Source organism: Centropristis striata, chromosome 5 (assembly GCF_030273125.1).
Source record: "Centropristis striata isolate RG_2023a ecotype Rhode Island chromosome 5, C.striata_1.0, whole genome shotgun sequence".
In the NCBI taxonomy this organism is placed as follows: domain Eukaryota; kingdom Metazoa; phylum Chordata; class Actinopteri; order Perciformes; family Serranidae; genus Centropristis; species Centropristis striata.
The window spans coordinates 24,606,386-24,624,196 of NC_081521.1; the positions used below are offsets into that span (position 1 = coordinate 24,606,386).

The window sequence follows — 17,811 nt, forward strand, 5'->3', positions numbered from 1 at the left end:
CACTACCTGCTCCTCCATCTCTCACCCTGAGTGTGACATTACATGAGAAACACTGCTGGATGCAGCAATAACATCCATTACACCGGCTATTGAGGGGCACGTTTAAGGATTGATTGCTTAAACAAAACGGTCTCCTGTGTCTCATGTGAAGTGTACACACTGCTGCTCTCTGCGCACAAAAGGACTAACGATCCATCACAGTGTTTACGAAGCACACACTGAACGCTCTTGGCCTCAGATAAAGGATCACAGCTCTTCGCAGTAGTACCGCCACATCTCTGTAGGATGTTCTTCTGACCCTCTCAGCTTTCAGGGAGTTTTTTTTAAAAAGCCATAAGAGGGTCAGCCCCACAGGAGGACACAGCTCTCAGGTCACAGAGTGCAGTCTCCAACAGTTTGGCCTTCAACTGGATGTCAGACAGTCAATTCTGCAGTCCTGCTTTATGTGACGTGACTTTGCAAGAACTCTTCACGGTGAAAAACAGACCTTGTATAGAGACGAGAGTGCATTTCTGTCCAAAGAGCATATTTATTCAGCTTAATATGAATTGCTCTCAGAGGGACACTTAGAAGTGCACCTTCAGTTAATGTATTGCTCATAGGAGGGCACATAAAAGCATCTGGCTTGAAATGAATTGCTGAAGTCGACTTTAATAAAAAATCTGTTTATTTGGCGTCTGCAATCATTCAAAGGTGAATCTGTTTTTTGAATAAGCACACAGTGGTGCAGTAAAACCTGCCATTAAGAAGGCTTTCTGTTGGCTGTCTTTGCTGGAAACAAAGAACCTGTTGAATTTTAAGATTAAAGTCTCCAAGGAGACATTTCAAACTGAATATTCACAAAGAGACTGATTTCATTTTTCCAATGAAGCAACATAGATGTTTTGGGGAGAAAAGATTCTGTGGCCGGCCTTTATGACTCCACTCTCAGGTGAATGCACCCAGGGGTCCTTCCAGGTTTAGCAGTGATGGCTAAAGCCTGTGTGCAGTCACTGAGTACTGCTTAATTCAGAAGACTGCATCAAGAGCAGGCCAGTATTTCTGCTGACATAGAGGTTTTCAGAAAGTATTAGACAAGACAGGTGACTTTGAGGCACGTCACTATTGCTATCAAATAAAAGACAGTAAAGGGGACATGTTCAGGTTCATGCTTGTATTTTGTGTTTCATGGGAGACATTAGAAGGGGATATCTGAAGACTTGAATTCCGATCAGTGCAGTCCACACAAATCTTATTTAATTTTCCCAAATGTATGTGCACAACAGTGGTGGAAGAAGTATTCAGATCCCTTACTTAAGCAAAAGTAATGATACCACACTGTGAAATGAATCCACTACAAGTAAAAGTCCTGCATTCAAAACTTACTGAAGAAAAATTAAAAAGTACCAGCATCAAAATGTACTAAAAGTATCAAAAGTAAAAGTACTTGTTATGCAGAATGAGCCCTCTCAGATTGTTTTATTTATTCCAAATATAATTGGATTATTATTTTTGATGCATTTATGTAAACAGCATTTTACTGTCGTCTACGTAGGGCTCATTTTAACTACTTAATATACTGTGATGTGGTTTAATTAATTGAAATGCATAATCATTTTGTATTGATCACATTTTTCATGTTAAATCTCAACCTGAAAATTAACTAAAGCTTTCAGCTTAATGTAGTGGAGTTAAAAGTACAACATTTACCTTTAAAATGAAGTGGAGTAGAAGTTACATAAAATGGAAATATAGTACAAGTACCTCAAAATGATTTACTTAAGTACAGTACTTGAGTAAATGTACTTAGTTGCATTCCACAACTGGTGCACAAGCAATAAGAAAGTTTTTTTTTTTTTACATTTACATTTAGTCATTTAGCAGACGCTTTTATCCAAATCGACTTACAGGAAGAAAAAAAGCAAACAATCAAGGTATAGTGCAGTAAGAGCTATTAGTGCATCAATAAGTGCTAGTGACAATTCTTTAAGGAGTAGAATTATTTTGTGGTGCTAGGAAAGAAGATGCTCTCTGAAGAGACTGGTAGTGTGTTCCACCAGCGGGGAACAAGAAATGCAAAGAGTCTGGATTGCCTTGGACCAACGGGGGGTAGAGCTAGGCGCCGTTCATTGGAAGAGCGCATCGGTCGTGAGGTAGCATATATATTTTTTATAATATACCCCCTTAAGTTTGCTTCACAGACAAGACTATTTGTACTCCAAAAACACCTGAAGCAGACACGCGTCATTAGCAATGAGAACACTTATAATATGTCAATTCAATATTAAAAGGAATACATGACGCTACAGCAACTCAGTCTAAACTAAGTTTAAAACTGGTACTAGTTTGCCACCTGCTGGTAAAGACAGAGAAATGTCTCTGAGTGAAACAAAGTAAACTGCTTTGTTGGCCAATATAATGACATTTTGAGAAAAATGTAAACAGGAAACATTTGGCTCAACTTGGTAGCATAACAGGTAAGCAATGGGAATAATTTAAGGAGCGTTTATAGGATAAACTATAATTTCATGGAACATTTTAGCCCCATATTAAATTCTGCTAATGTGAGGCAGATTTCATAATGCATCAGAATGTAACATCATTTTCCAAATTGCAGGCTTTTTGTTTTCATCAAGCTGCTGCCGGCTAATTTAGACAGATGACTCATGTTAATTCAACAGCTCAAACAGCTGCCTGTTAATGGACTCCTTAAGTGATGAGCTTGTTTATAAAAGCTGCAACTATGTTTACAGCATCACTGGCGAGCGCTTGGCTCGTTGTCACGCTGCCAAAAGCTTTGGATGTTGTTAAAAGCGTGTTTGTTTTGAAGAAATTGCTCTCCGTCTCCTGATTTTGTGTTGAACTGACTTTAATTTGTTGCAGTCTGTTGGAATAACTCCTTGTTTTTTCATTGCTCACTATACCCACTACCACCTCTGCCTTCACTCACACCCTCAACTACATCACCCACATGTCTCCCTCCCTCCCTCTCCTCACCAACCCACCCAGACTCAGACAGCCTCTCCAGCCCCACTCGCCACAGCCTCAGTCTGTCAGACGGGTCCGAGGACCAGCTGGACCGCCTCCAGCAGGTGGAGCTGGCCAGGACGACGACCATGTCCCAGTGGAGGGCGGGCACTGTGCAGGCCTGGCTGGAGGTGGTCATGGCCATGCCCATGTACATCCGCACCTGCTCAGAGAATGTGAAGAGTGGAAAGGTGGGGACAAACCACTGACACAATGCAGCTGTACTCCATTATTGAACACAAATATGATTATTTTTTTATTGTCCAGGTTTTGCTTGGGCTGACGGATGAAGACCTGGAGCTGGGTTTAGGTGTGAGCAGTTTAATGCATCGCAGGAAACTCCGCCTGGCCATTGAAGATTACAGGGATGCTGAGAATGGCAGAGGGTGAGCAAGAGAAGCTGGATTCTTATAAAAACTGGTACATTATGTGGTAATGTAAGAGAGCCATCTGTTGGTGATTTATAGGAATAGCAATTACAAAATGTAGCAGGAATCATCTTTCCTTATAACCTAATAATTATTTCCAGTGGTGGAAGAAAGTATGTAGATCCTTTACTCAAGTAAAAGTACTAATACCACACTCAGTAATTACTCAGAAAATTGCACTCATTATGCAGAATATCCCCACCTGTGATAATTATTATTATTTTTGATGCATTTGTATAAGCAGCGTTTTACTGTCATCAAGATAGGGCTGATTTTAACTAGTTAATATACTTTTATTTGGTTTAATTTATAAACATGTGCAGCATTTTTAAAATAATCATGTTTTTTATGTTAGATCTCGACATGACAAGTAACTAAAGCCGTCAGCTAAATGTAGTGGAGTAAAAAGTTCAATATTTGCCTCTAAAAAGGAGTAGTGGACTAGAAGTATATGTGGAAATATTCAAGTACAAGTACAAGTACCTCAAAATTCTACTTAATATGTAATATGTACTTACCGGTGGTTCCATTCCACCACTGCTGATTTCAGACAGAGAGATAAAAGTTGTAGTCTTTAAGCTCCAATAAATGCAGCAGTCTCACTGTATTTAATACTGTTTCCTACTTTGAGATTAAGATCCAGTTTCCTTGCCTTTATGAACAGTAATATTCGCTAGATTATTAAGTGGTCAATTCACCCAAAACACACAAAAGCAACACATTTCTCACCTAAATGTGTGTACCCTATACAGCTACTGTAGTTTGGGTTTTAAGTTTTTCAGCTTCAAAGCAAATTCAGTAGCAATATTCATTATCCATCCATTTATATCTGCTTAGCAGAGGTCAGGACACAGGGAGCAGAGTGTTCCCAAAGTGCCGCTTCCCAGCAAAGTTTTTCAGCTTTTCTTGGGAACTCTAGGGTGCTCCAGGGCCAAATGAGATAGGCTATGAAATCTCCCTAGTGTTTTGGATCTAACCCGAGGCCTTTTACCAGTTGAATGTGCCCAGAAAATCTCTAATGAGCAGCACCCAGGAGGCATCCTGATCTGATGCCCAAACTGCCTTAACTGGGCCCTTTTGATGCGAAGGAGCAGCAGCTCCCTCTGGATGTCTGAGCTCCTCACCCTACGGAGGGAACTCATTCAGCAGGCCTTTCCCTAAATCCAGGATGAAATATGCAGTTTTGTTCTTGTTTGACCAACAGTTCCAAACTCATAGATATTCTTCTTTTTTAATATCACACACAAGAAAAAACTGAGAAACTGTGACTGATCAACTGGAACCAGAGATTTCAGGGATATTCATTTAAAAATTTACCAAGTTATTAGATTATCAAAATTGCAGTTAATAAATTGTCTGGCTGTGGAAATATTCATCTGATGATAGTGTTGGTGAAAAGTGATTATAATCAATTCTGATAGTAACGGATAGCAATCCATCTAAATGTCGAGACATTTCACTCCGAACCACAAATCAGTGTCATTGTGTGTTCGAGCAAAGGTCAGGGGATCCCCAGAGTCAGCAGGATTAATCCTCTGGGAACCATGAATGTTGATACAAAATTTCATGGCAAGCCATCCAGTGTCCAACTGAGATATTTAAGTCTGGAGCAAAGTGGTGAATCAGACCTTAAAGGCGTAATACTGGTATATCTTGTGGCCACAAAGTCTAACTGGCTTACACGAGTTGAAGTGACCCTGTTGCACTGTTTGTCTGCAGGCTGTCCAAGGCTGCAGACATGGACCACCACTGGGTGGCCAAGGCCTGGTTAAGTGACGTGGGCCTGCCTCAGTACTCGCAGGCCTTTCACAACCACTTGGTAGACGGGCGCCTGCTGAACTCCCTGACCCGCCGTGATCTTGAACGTCACCTCAACATCACCAAGAAGTTCCACCAGGTCAGCTTGCTGCTGGGCATCGAACTGCTGCACTTACTCAATTTCGACAAGGAGGTAAGTGACATTCTGCACTGCGTTCATGAGCACAGGACCACAGTGAAAACAGCTGAATAAAAGGAGCTTTTTAAAATTGGTTTCCAGGCTCTGCAGGCCCGCCGGATACAGTGCGAGCACCAGAACGTGGATCCACTGGTGTGGACATCTCATCGGGTCATCAAGTGGATCAAAGATATTGACCTGAAAGTGAGGACAGAGAGAAACACAATGCACCTTGCACACATGTAAAAGATTACATTACATTACATTACATTACATTACATTACAATAGATTACATTAGATTATACAACAGGAATTCACTTGTCATAGCAGCAAAAACATCAGCAAAAAGTGTGCATATAAATTACAGGGCGAAAAGTAATAGTTTGAATGAAAAATATTTATATAAAAGCTATGGTGAGTAGTCAGATAATTTACCATCATTTTTAAAGTCACATCTTGAAACAAAAACTGAAGCTACACTCTTGCAGCACAGTAAATATTTGTATTGAACATTAATAATAAAGAAGTACTAATGTATTGAGCATTATAAGAGCACTATCATGTGGTATTGTGGGTAATAGGGGCTCTTGTGTTTACTCAGCGCTCTCTATCTCCACAGATCAATAGAAGGCTTTTGTTATTGTATTTCTAAACTGCTACTAGTTGATTACAAAACCTTTCAGATTACTGACTCTATGGTGATGCTGCAATATTGCCAACATTTATACTGTCTTGGCATAAGACAACATGTTTCCATTATGAGGTATGACCACATTCAGGCTGTGTAGAGATAAGGCCGTCTGGACTCACATCCTGTTAATATCCTCAGGGAGTGTGAATTTATACCAACTAATGAATTAATATGTTCTTTGTCTACGAGCCAATTTAACATTATTTATGTGAGACTGTTCATATCAGTGTCTTTTCCTTTAGCCAGTAATGAGCGCAGAGATTTTTAGATTTCATCTTATAAATGAAAATTAATCACTCTTTGGCCTTCTTTGCATCCACCTGTTTAGGAGTTTGCTGAAAGTCTACTAAGCAGTGGAGTACATGGTGCTGTGATGGTGCTCGATCCCACTTTTAACACCGACTCCATGGCAACAGCGCTGGGGATCCCGAGCAACAAGCACATGGTTCGCCGACACCTTGACGAGGAGATGAAAATCCTGATTGGCGCGGCCAGGTGAGAGGAGACATTCACATAGAGACACCGAGACGATCCCACTACGCAGCCACTTGCAGTAGCTTCAGTTTATGTCTCAGTAGATTAGATAAGAGACTCCTTAAAGGTGCAGTACACAAATTTCTCCTCACGGTCTGCCAGCTGTCAGTCCTGTGTGTGTGTGTGTGTGTGTGTGTGTGTGTGTGTGTGTGTGTACTGAAAAAATCTGTGTTCAAGCATGGCCTTGGTACTATAAATGAGAAACAATCAAATAGTCTCCGACAAGGAACCAATGATAGTAATGGAAAGTAAATAACATTGGCGACATTACCTTTCGCACAAAACTTGGTGTAAAAAGGAAGGTATGCATGTATTTGCAGCTTTCGCTTACGGCTTGCGCCTTCAAATCAAATTAATGTTCATACAGTCATGGAAAAATGATTAGACCACCCTTTTTCTTGTTCATTTTAATACCTGGTACAACTAGGTAGGTACATTTGTTTGGACAAATATAATGATAACAACAAAAATTGCTCATAAGAGTTTAAGAGCTGATATCTAGCCATTTTTCATGGTTTTGTTGCTAATAACCAAAATCATTATCAAGAAAACCATGGATGGCTAGATATCAGCTCTTAAATTAAACTCTCATGAGCTATTTTTGTTGTTATCATTATATTTGTCCAAACAAATGTACCTTTAGTTGTACCAAGCATTAAAATGAATAAGAAGATGGAGAAAACAAGGGTGGTCTGATATTTTTTTCCATGACTGTATGTCACATGCACAAACCTACACAGTACAACATGCAGCAAAATTGTTTTTATGCCAGCTCCAGCAACAACTATCAAATAGAGAATATAGAATATATAACTGTGGAATAACATAAAATAAGTAAAGGTAAAAGAACAATAACAGTATGTTTCAGAGGAAAAAACATCAAACTGTAAATGAGTTTTAGAAGAGGTTTCAGACAAATTGAGACAATATAACCGGTATATAGCATAATTGCCTAAATCATATTTTGGCCAAGTTGATACATCTGCCTAGCTCTACTATCCTAACACTGCTGTTTCACCATGCACTGCTGACTATGTCATCAGCCTTAATATGACTTTGGTAATTTTGCCATGAGGCTAATAGTCAGTAATGCATGGTGAAACAGCAGTGTTAGGAGAGTAGAGCTAGGCAGATATTTTTTTTAATTACGCTATGAGGCTAACGATATGAAAAAGCAATGAGTGACAGGTGGATTGCTTATATTCATGATAATAAATAATAATGCATTTTATTTGTATAGCACTTTGAAAAACACTTAAATGTCCTTTAATAGCAAGAAATGGATAGACAGATAGATAGATAGATAGATAGATAGATAGATAGATAGATAGATAGATAGATGGATAGATAGATAGATAGATAGATAGATAGATAGATAGATAGATAGATAGATAGATAGATAGATAAAAATAGCTCTATGCTATCTAATGCTGGAAGTGAAATAGTTACGAGGACGACGTGACTACTGGAAGTGACATAGTTAAGTTAAATTTAACAACAAAAACAAATTGAAGTAAACGAGGGTGATCTAATATTTTTCCATGACTGTAGATAGATGGATAGATATTACTATTATTGCTTTTGACTGTCCTTAGATGTTGTAACTGATATATATTTTTAAACGATCTGTATTGACTTATGAAGGAAAGTGAAAGTCATTGGGTCATGGCCAACGGTAATAAACACCTCCTCATTCTCTCTGTTGCACCTCCCTGACCACAGCAGAGAGAACAGTCTGTCTTTTTTTTCCTGATTGAGGTCTTTTATGACCCTCTTATTCCTCATCCTGAACTTCCTGGTGTTAATGTCTTGTAGCACTGTGTGTCGACATCTCAAGGTGCGTTCTCCTTCCCATGTTTCTGTACAGGACTGATGCCAAGCAGGACTACGAGCGCCTCGGCCTGGGAACACCACCAACGCTCCTTCGCCAGAACTCTCTGGGCAGACCGCCCAGCTCCACCGGCAGACACACTGATGACGAAGGCTCGCTGAGGAGGAGGGCCGTCAAGGTGGGACGAAAAATAAAAGTACTCTTCTTGAAACTTCAGCCAATGTTTTGATGTAAAACTCAAATTTCAGTCACTTATTTGTAGTGCAGAGGAAATGGAGCTTACAAGACGTCAGAGAAATGTTAAATAATGTGGATTTGACACAGCAGGTGCTGATAAGATAAGGTAAGATAAGATAAGATAAGATAAGATAAGATAAGATAAGATAAGATATGATTTTATTTATCCCTCAGTGGGGAAATTTAGTTGTCACAGCAGCTCAAGATACAGACACTTAGATATAAGAACAGGAATAGGAATAGGAATATAAACAATAAGACATATACATACATTCTATACACATTACCATATATACATACATTTCTGCTATTTGGCATTATTATTAATATATATTATTGTGTTTTTTGTTGCATTGCATTTTACAGATATTGCACACTGGAGAAAAATATATTTTAGCATGTTTATAGGTTAAATAAGTTGTTGCATGTAGTGGTATGAACATCAATGAATTAATATATCAAATAATAGTGTATAACATTAATGAGATCAGTGCAGACAAGACGATATGTATGGCAGCAGGCTGAATACAAAATACAACACAAGGTGCTTTAATTACACTACACGGAGAAAATATTTTCCCTGTTTTGAGTGTATTTCTGTTTCAGCCTCCGTCAGGGTTCAGCCCTAAAGCCCGCAATGGCCGAGACTTGAGCTGCCACAGCAGCTACGGCTCCCTGCCCCGGGAGGTTCGAGACCAGACTCCGCCCAGAGCCGAGGGAAGCCCGATCCACGGTTACACCAGCATCGAGGTTACCAACGTTTGAGGTCACCAGAGTGTGACGAAACACCAGCTTCATCAGCTTCATCACAACTAAAAACTACTGTACATCATGGACTTTAGTCATGTGCACCTGAACACTGGGTGGTTATTTTTGCTAAAGATGAGAATTTACAGGACAGATTGCACTTTTTAAACAGGATAGGATTCTACAAGTTTCCTAGTTTAAGAAAAAAAAATCACTGTGGTCAGGCGGTGTTTTAATGTTTTTAAGGGCAGTAATTTCCCGTCCACAATGCCAGAATCAGGAGATGAAGGACTCAAGCTAGATGATTATTTTTCTATTTTATGTGTGTAAATGCTTCTCTGTGAATCAGGATGTGACTTTGTTTGTTGACTGGTTGCTACTGACTGTTTCTCTGAGGGAAATGAGATTTTAACAAAAGACTGTTTGTATAATACAGGGTACTTAATGAAAAAACAAAAGAAGTTTCATATCAGTGTACATTTTTTCTCGTTTCATTCAATTCTGCTGTTTGTGATGCCTTGTCAATGTAGCTGAGGACAGTGGACAAAAAAAAAAAAGACTTGAATCAAATTTTAAATTCTAGAGTTTATGTTTGATAGTCATTTTTCATCTTGCACATTTACACAGTTGTGTCTAAACAAATGTAGCACTCTCTTCTGATGTTTTATACTGTGCAGTAAACGTGGAAAAATATTTGAACAATGCCAACAAAAGATGACTGCAGAGCTGTATGTCCATAGAAGCCTAAAGGCCAAAAGGTGTAAGGATGCATAAACTGTATGTGAAAATGAGAGTTCCTTTTAATGAAATAAAGATGACGTCTCAAATCTGACAACCTTGTTGCACTTTTCTTCAGCATGAAAAATACAGATAAAACTAGGACTGCAAGCAGTACTGAACGGGCCCTTGCAGTACACGCGTGTCGGGGCATGCTGCCGTCGGGGTGTGTGCGTTACAGGGGCCATTCTATACCACCCCTATGAATTTCATTTCCTTAAGTGTTATAGTGTGGCCACGGTACCAAATGTGAAATTAGACTGCCACCACAGTGCCACCTAGGGGCCGATCAATAAAACCTTAAAGGGTTATCCTCAGGAGGGCATTGACAATAATTGTAGCAAGTTTTGTATAATAATGCACAAACTATCCCTTTAATCCTCATACAGTGTCTGAAGGAGGACTCTTAACTGATATGTATAAGTTAGAAGAGGCAGGTAGCAATGGTGGAAAGTAAGAGGTACTTTTATGTACATTTTATGTAACTTTATACCTCTACTCCACTACATTTTGAGACATATATTGTAATTTTTATTCCTCTACATTTAGCTGACAGCTTTAGTTACTTTTCAGGTTAGGTCCTTTTTTTTCGGCGCTTCTGCGCATGCGCGGCCTTTTGCGGTTCTGCGCATGCGCGGCCTTTCTGGACAGTGCGCATGCGCAGAAGCGAAAAAGCCGCACATGCGCAGAAGCTGAAAAAAGCCGTGCATGCGCAGAAGCGCAGAAAGAATAATTTTAAAAAATAAATAAAAATAAAGAATTAATAAAAAATAATTAATTAAAAAAAATAATAATAATAATAATAACAATAATAATAAATGTTAAAAAAAAAAAAAGTAAAGAAGTAAAAAAGACAGTGGTGGAAGAAGTGTTCAGATCCTTTACTTCAGTAAAAGTACTAATACCACACTGTGAAATGACTCCACTCCGCTCATTTTAACTACCTAATAAACTTTTAAGTGGTTTAATTTATAAAAATGGGTAATCATTTTAAATGTATCATGTTTTTCATTTTAAATCTTGACCTGAAAAGTAACTAAAACTGTTGGCTAAATGTAGAGGAATAAAAAGTACAATTTATGTCTCAAAATGTAGTGGAGTAGAAGTATAAAGTTACATAAAATGTACATAAAAGTACCTCAAAAAGTCCAGTACTTGAGTAAATGTACATAGTTACTTTCCACCATTGCTACCTGCCTCTTCTAACTTATACATATCAGTTAAGAGTCCTCCTTCAGACACTGTATGAGGATTAAAGGGATAGTTTGTGCATTATTATACAAAACTTGCTACAATTATTGTCAATGCCCTCCTGAGGATAACCCTTTAAGTTTTTATTGATCGGCTCCTAGGTGGCACTGTGGTGGCAGTCTAATTTCATATTTGGTACCATGGCCACACTATAACACTTAAGGCAATGAAATTCATAGGGGTGGTATAGACTGGCCCCTGTAACGCACACACCCCGACGGCAACCTCTCATTGAAAAATAAAAACTCAGTCAACCAAATAGTAAAGTGGTCTAGCAGACTGATTGGTGAGCCACAGCCCAACGTGGAGACCTTGTACACAAAACAATTACAGCGCATTACTGGTTCAATTTTAAATGACAGTTCCCATCCATTGCACACAGAGTTTCAGCTCCTCCCCTCTGGGCGTAGGTTTACAATCCCTAGGTGTAGAACAAAAAGACACAAAAACAGTTTTGTCCCTGTTCATTCATTGTTGCTTTTATGTATGTTTTTACTATTTCTAAATATACATTTTAACCTTTATCTACGTTTTTTACAGCCTGCTCGGGCCCTAATTACTACATGTACTGAAATGGGAAAGAGATATCTCACAATGACACGTTTACAGAAAGTTATCAGCCAACTTTCTGGGTTTGTTCAGCTTTTAGTCTCTTTATAGTTGTTTTGTGTCACTTTGTTGTTGTTTTATGTCTCTTTGTAGTTGTTTTGTGTCACTTTGTTGTTGTGCGTCTCTTTGTAGTTATTTTGTGTCTATGACTAGTTGTTTTGTGTCACTTTTTTGTTGTTTTGTGTCTCTTTGTAGTTGTTTTATGTCTCTTTGTAGTTGTTTTGTATCTATTTGTAGTTGTTTTGTGTCTATTTGTAGTTGTTTTGTGTCAATTTATTGTAGTTGTGTGTCTCTGTTGTTGTTTTGTGGTCCTTTGTTATTGTTTTGTTTCTTTTTTGTTGTTTTGTGTCTCTTTGTAGTTGTTTTGTGTCTCTTTGTAGTTGTTTTGTGTCACTGTTGTTGTTTTGTGTCACTTTATAGTTGTTTTGTGTTACTTTGTTGTTTTGTTTCTTTTTTTGTTGTTTTGTGTCTGCAGTTGTTTTGTGTCACTTCGTTGTTGTTTTTAAGTACCTTTATAGTTGTTTTGTTTCAATTTTTTGTTGTTTTGTCTCTTTGTAGTTGTTTTGTGTCACTTTGTTGTTGTTTTATTTGTCTTTGTAGTTGTTTTGTGTCTCTGTGGTCATTATGAGTGTCTTTGTGGTTGTTTTGTCTCTTTTAATAGTCATGATGAGTTACTTTGTGGTCGCCTGCCTCTTTTTAGCTGTTTTGTGTCTCTTTTTAGCAGTTTTGCATGTTTTTGTCTCTTTGTAGCTGTTGATTCTCTTTGTCATCTGTTTGTGTGTCTCTGTAGGTGTTAAATGTTTGTGGTGATTTTGTGTCTCTGCGACATTGGTACGTGTCATGTTGGTAGCTTTACAACTGCTGATTTATTAATCTGCCATGATAATGAGCAGAATAATGTCCTCATTTGACCAGTATTGTTGGTTGTTGTCCATTTTTTATTTTAAATACTGGGTTGATGAGAAATGAGCTACTGCGCTGAGTGTACCCGTATCCCTGCGCAAAGCCAGGTAAGCCCAGCCTATGACCCTTGACTCAGACTCAGGCCTCAGTGGGCCATTATCACCTGAAAACTGGCCCCCACATAGCCAGGGGTGGCCCCTGACACTGGGATGGTGCCTGATAGACCTTTTCAGTAATGCACCAAACAACAACTAGCTGGTAAAGAAAGTCACATGTCAAGGAGCTAAAGAGACAGGTATTTTCTCAGGAGTCGGTGGAGGTCAAACCAGATCTAAAAGGAGAGTCAATATTTGACTTAAATTCTTCAGGCAGCCAGAAAACCAGAAACAGCGAATGAGAACTCATGTTGCACTGCCTATACAGGATGTGTAAATAGGCTGCAGTGTGCAAACATGCTAGTCACAGAAACTTTAGAAGTTGATAATTGTACTTGCCTGTTCTTTGAATTTCATTTAAACTGTGCCATCTTAACAAAAGAGATTTACATTACCTTGATTATTAACAAATACTAATTTTAATTCTAATTTTGTAATCAATACAAAAAAAATGGCTCCAACAATAATGATTGAGGGTTCTGTGTCAGTCAGGCTGCTTTGGACCTTGTTTTTTTTAAAGATATTTTTTGGCCTTTATTCATAGAGAAAAAGGGGAAGACATGCGGGAAAGGGCTCCGAGTCAGATTCGAACCCAGGCCGCCCGCTTATGAGGACAATGCCTCTATGGTACGCGCTCAACCAGGACTTTAATAGTGTTCAACAGAACAACCCACATGATTATACAACATAAAAATCAATAAACATCTGATTATTTCTAGAAAGCTTGAAGAAAGTTGATTGGTCAGACTTGTGGTGGTGTATGAAATGTTTGAATGAGAGGAACTTTGACAGTTTTATGAAGAGTAAATGATAGAAACATTAAAAATGTATGAATAAATGATGACAGCAGGGCATGGAGAATTCACCGTTATAAGAACATTTAAATGTGAGAGAACCGATCCTCCTTACTGGGCTTATTTGCACGAGGCAGTGTGTGTGGTTCAGTGCCTCCACTTTAATGCAAATGAGGGGTCCAAACTAAACACAGTGATTACCTTTGTGTTCGTAGAGACTCTTTACACTTGACTGATTTCTCAACAGTGTTTCTGTGAGTCACTCCAGTAATCTCTCGTCTCTCTGCTCCCTGTCTGGCATGTTAACTCAAGTTCAGACATACATGCAATACAAAGTGGTGAAACTTCCTCCTCTTACTCACAATGACTCGATCATTGTGACCAGCCAGGGATGACACAGCAAGGAGTACTACCTCACTTACCTTTATGGTAATCCACCACTATGCCCCTTTGTACTCACATCTCACAATATCACAGGTATGACGAGGGAAGGTGTGTCAGGCCAAGTTCCCCCTGAGAGTGAACTGAGCTGCTTATTAGAGAAGCATTCAGAGGAGAAATGTAATTACAGCAGCCATAAAACCAAGATCGATCATCTTACGTCAGTGGACGTGAAGGAGCTTGCAAATTGGATTGCAACAACAACAGTTATTTTATTTGAGTTATGCCTCTTTTTATTTGTAGGGAAAGGTGCACTGCATGTGATATTGATTGAATAGTCTAATGCAACATATAATATAGCCTTGATTTGCTACACATAAGGCTACGAGGCTGTGTAAATTAAGCTTATTTGTTACATTTTTCCGTCATAGCTACCAACATATCACTTAATTTGATTACAGGCTGACAGTGATACGACTTCCAGATGTAATCAAGGCTTGTTCACTGCGGTTCTCTGTCTATTTTTCCCTCCCTGTGTGTGTGTGTGTGTGTGTGGTAAAACAGAGGAACCAGACATACACTGTGGAGGAAGAAAACCTCCCCTGAGCCCAGCACAACAGGGTGGTTGCCTCACTCAAAAAGAACAATACAGCGAGTGGTCGGGGTTGCGACTGGTTTTGTCATTATTGTGAAAGTCTAGTCCTCATTGTTGCTGGCCGACACCGAAGAGGACTCTGGGAGGAGGAAGTCGAGCCATGTTGACCCTGTTTTTACTGTGCTGGGTAACAACACTTAAACTAGATAAATACAAGCACAAACACAGAGACGTTTGTGCTTGTATGTGTCTGGAGACAGTGAGTTGGTGGTAAATTTACAAAGAGGAAGTAAAGATCTGTTTGTGTAAGCCCGATATGAAACTGATCAGTGTGACAGTGCCACTACATGGGGAAGTATTACCGTAAGACCACAGTGAGTCAGTCAGTGGAGTTCAGTCTTATTTATCAGTTGTCATTTATGGTGTCTGGCAGAAGGTCACATTTATTATCATGGACAACAAAAATCATGTCAGTATTTTGTGGTGAAGTTTGACTCAGAAGAGATTTATGCAAATCGGTCCAATTGTGATGAAACAAAATAAATAGCAAGCAGAGAAAATTGCTGTTATTTATGCAGCTCTTTAAAAAGTCTGAATAACAGGCCGTCGCTGTCCAATTGTCTGAATTTCGGGCCTTAAAAAGTACCAGGTCTTAAAATTGCTTGGATTATGAAATTAACTTCAGCATGCGGCATACTTTTAAATGTTTTTTTTTTGGGAACAATTTGCATTAATCGGGCTGTAACTACAAACTTAATGGGACCAATAAACACAAAGGCAAACCGTGCAGAATGAATCAGAGCTCTCACAAGTCTGTCACAGTGTTTTGAAAGCTAACATGGCATGTCTCCTGATCAGAAAAGAAAGGTACTCAAGTCATTAGATAAAATTGATCACTTCAAACCCTTTCAATGACCCCTGCTGGTCCTCAGATCTCACTTTGAGAAGCAGTAGTGTACAAACAGTTGGACTCCTGCTAGTTTTATGTGAGTGTATCAGTCAGACTGAAGCTTGGCGATGAACAGAAGGTTTAACTGTCTGACTGTATCGTTCTCACAATAAATACACTTCACAAATGTGTTCAAGTCAGTTCCTCACCAAAAATATTTCACTCTTGGATTTTTAGTCAGATTATGACATTCCTCTGTTCATAACCAAAAAATTTCCTCTATAACACACAACGCGTCAACACAGATTATATCTCATCATGTTTTGATGACTCCATTATGTGTCATCACTGAAAACGCTGTGCATTTTCTCCTTTAGTAGCAGTGGTGAAATGTTACTAAGTACCTTCACGCAAGTGTTGTACTGAAGTTTCTTCTTTTTTTTAATTACTTGTACTTTATTTAAGTGTTTCCACTTTGCTACTTTATACTTCTACTGCACAACATTTTGGAAGCAAACATTATACTACATTTACACATTATTAATACAAAACATAAACCAACTGATAAATTCTGATGAATTATTCCAGGTCTAGCTACCCAGCAGTAAAGTAATTCAACTTAGCCCCAGTTATTAGGAACGTCGGTGCATTTCAAGATGTGGAAAAGGCCTCAGGTGGTGTGCACATTGTACTTGTGTTGAGTTTATAAGGAGTTGTTGATTTTCATTTAAACCCAAGTTAATATTCACATATTACTCATTTGTTATTGAGAATTTTATTCTTAATATGTTCACTTGTACACTCCCTGCAGACAACTGGTACATTTGTGCATGTTCAGCCGACTGTGCTCTGACTAAAGCTTCTCTAGGGCAGAGATTTAATCGGAAATGTACTGAATGCTGTTTCTAATTTGCATGCAATTAGTGCCAAATGACACAGTTCTCTGAAGGGAAACCTGGGAATTTTTTTAATCATCATAAGATATTATAAATCTTAATCCTTAAGGGCACATCATCATGTTTTCTCCATTGAAATTGCACCCTAAAGTAAACTTTATTGTGTTTTCTCAACTGAAAGGGCACTCTCCGGTGTCACTTTAACATGTTTACTGCACTAAAATCGCACAAGAGGTCACTATATAACGTTTTCTCCATTGAAATGGCACCCTAGATGTCACTTTGTCATGTTTTCTCCACTTAATCATGTTTTGTCCACTGAAAGGACATCCTTAAGGAAACTTTATTGTGTTTTCTCCACTGAAAAGGCACCCTAGAGGTCACTTTATCATGTTTTCTCCAGTAAAGGGCACACTAGGGGAAGCAATTGTTTTTTTCTCCACTGCAGTGGCAGCCTAGGGATCACTTTATCATATTGTCACACTGTTAAAATAATCGCCAAAGTCATTTTTTGTCAAAACTGTTTTTTTTGCCTAAACCATCTCCTCAGGACGCCGGCCACCTATGGTAAAATCGCCTACATCCTCAGTTGATCAGATCATGTGATTTTACCCCTTTAAGATCATCACTTCTTTGACAATTTGCCACATTCAGAGGCATCAGATAAGAACTCAACAAAGAAGAGCTAGAGGGAGATTGTTTAGTTATCAGTTTAGTTTATCAGTGTTTTATTGTTGACACTAATATTGGTAACACTTTACTCTAAGGTGTCTACATAAGAGTGACATGAGTGTGTCATAAACATGACATGGGATGTGTCATGAACATTAATGACACTTTGAAGTAACATTAATGCTCATGATACTTGTCATGTCATGTTTCTGACAGGCTTGTGTGACTCTTATGTAGACACCTTCAAAATAAAGTGTTACCATATCTTGCTTAAGTCACAAAGGCATGTTCAAAAAATTGCCTAATAAGTCATTTATTTCTCTTAAGTTACAGAATTTACACACAGTGTTATTACTATGCCAATAGCCATCCTTTGTTACATCCTTTTTGAGTGAAATTATCAATAAATGTCATATGTTACACTTTTGGTGAAGTTTTTTGTGTTTCCTGCAAAACTTGAAAAAATGAGTCAGGCGAT

The 17,811-nt window shown here is 38.6% G+C and overlaps 1 protein-coding gene across 1 annotated transcript in view; it reads left to right on the top strand.

Annotated features, from left to right (window-relative positions):
- Positions 1–10,246, top strand: part of kazna (kazrin, periplakin interacting protein a) — a 225,185-nt gene extending 214,939 nt beyond the window's left edge. The window contains exons 12-18 of the mRNA XM_059332591.1: positions 2,989–3,197; positions 3,274–3,392; positions 5,154–5,385; positions 5,473–5,574; positions 6,391–6,557; positions 8,464–8,605; positions 9,271–10,246. Of these exons, the coding sequence (XP_059188574.1) occupies positions 2,989–3,197; positions 3,274–3,392; positions 5,154–5,385; positions 5,473–5,574; positions 6,391–6,557; positions 8,464–8,605; positions 9,271–9,429 (1,130 nt within the window). The 3' untranslated portion in view covers positions 9,430–10,246. The remainder of the gene's footprint in view (positions 1–2,988; positions 3,198–3,273; positions 3,393–5,153; positions 5,386–5,472; positions 5,575–6,390; positions 6,558–8,463; positions 8,606–9,270) is intronic.
- Positions 10,247–17,811: the final 7,565 nt, after the last annotated feature.